This window comes from Tetrahymena thermophila (genome assembly GCF_000189635.1).
Source record: "Tetrahymena thermophila SB210 genomic scaffold scf_8254692, whole genome shotgun sequence".
Taxonomy (NCBI): Eukaryota; Ciliophora; class Oligohymenophorea; order Hymenostomatida; family Tetrahymenidae; genus Tetrahymena; species Tetrahymena thermophila.
This window is the reverse complement of record NW_002476458.1, coordinates 16006-17705: the sequence shown is the minus strand read 5'-3', so window position 1 is coordinate 17705 and position 1700 is coordinate 16006. Positions and strand designations below refer to the sequence as shown.

At 20.6% G+C, this 1700-nt stretch overlaps 1 protein-coding gene across 1 annotated transcript; it reads left to right on the top strand. All coding sequences in view use genetic code 6, as the record gives it.

Annotated features, from left to right (window-relative positions):
* Positions 1-27: 27 nt before the first annotated feature.
* Positions 28-798, top strand: TTHERM_01499960 (hypothetical protein; the record flags this gene model as incomplete). Its single annotated transcript, XM_001029467.1, has 1 exon — positions 28-798. The coding sequence occupies one exon, from the start codon at positions 28-30 to the stop codon at positions 796-798; it is 771 nt and encodes a 256-aa protein (XP_001029467.1).
* Positions 799-1700: the final 902 nt, after the last annotated feature.

Genomic DNA, 1700 nt, shown 5'->3' with positions numbered 1-1700 from the left:
TTTGATGAAGATATATCTACACCTGAAATGTTAGAAAACTATCTAAACTATTTGAAAGAATATGAAAATTTTAGCGAAGATAATAAATGCTTAAACAAGTAATATCTAGAATGTAAAGAAGAAAATAGAAAAGAGTGTATTAGTAAGTCATATAACTAATTTGCTTGTACTACTTTAAGATGTGGATTTGAATTAGATGGAGAGTTAGCAGAAGTATATGGATCATGTATTTAAAGATAATGTATTAGTGATTCAGAAGAAGTTTAAAAATTAAGTTTACAAACTTACTAATGCTTATATGCTGCTAAATATAATCCTGAAGATGATCTAAGAAGATTTTAGAGTTATCAAAAAGATTAATAAGATTTCGAAACATAATTTGAATAGAAATAGCCTAATGTATTTATTGAAGAGTCTTATTAAAAAATGTCTAATGATCAAAATAAAACATAAGAAGATATATGTTTTATAGAACAGCTACAAAGCTGCCAAATGGATGCTGAGTGTTTTAAGCAATTTGTATTATCATTCTTTTGTGTAGTAAATAGATGCCTTAGTAAATCTGAAATAAAAACACCAGAAATCTATGGACAATGCATTTAAAATTAATGTAAAAGTGAATCCAAGTAAATTTAAGAAAAGCAATAAAAAATGTATTAATGCTTATATTTTGATAAGTATAACTAATATGATGATAAATTTGTTATTCCTGATATTAATAAAACTAGTAATGAATCTCACTCTTCCTTAATTGCATTACCTTTAATTACAATAAGCATTTTATTATTACAATTCTGATTTTCTGCTTTATAAAATTAAATTTAAAAAGTAAATCTATCTATGTTATTTAATTATACATTTGAAATAATTTTTTAATTTGTATTTAACTTTAATTAAATTTTTTTTCTAATTTTTACATTATAATAAAATTATGATTAAACTCAATCAAATTATTACCAAATAAAGAAAGAATGCAGATTAGTTTTAATAGGTAGGTGTTATATATTTTACCTTCAATTTTTTCTTAATTGGCAGAATTAGATACTAATTGTTCTTATGCAGTTTTTTCTTCACCCTTTAGGTTTATGCTAAATAAATAAACATTTTTAAATATAGCTAATCCTGTAATTAAAATATCCCGAACTGTGTAGGTACAGATTGTGATATTTCATTTAATTTTTATGATTTAAAGCTAATTTTACACTTTATATTTTTAACTTTTTTATCAACCTATTTTTATTAAATTTTGAAAATTTTTTTGGTACACTCATCTTTTATTGGTTTTATATTACTTCTGATCAGGAATATTTTTTATAAATTTAATGGTGTACAGATATGTTTGATGGGTTTTTTATTTGTGTACGATTAGCAAACTCATCGTTTTTTGGTTTTATAATTTATTTTTAAATTCATTGTTTGTTTTTTTTTATCTTAAAATTAAAAAACAATTAAACTTTTTTATTTTAAATTTATTATTTTTAAAATGTTTTTTACAATTATTATGAGTAATTAACTTAAATTTGTTTTTAATTTAAAATAAATTAATTATTCATATTTATATTTTCTAAAAAGTTTTAATAAACATTAAATAGTTTTCTTTTTTAAATAGATAACACAAACCTTTATCAAATTTCATTTTGCTTATAATAATAAATAAACCTCTAAAAATATTCATTCGTATATGTATTTCAGTTATTCAT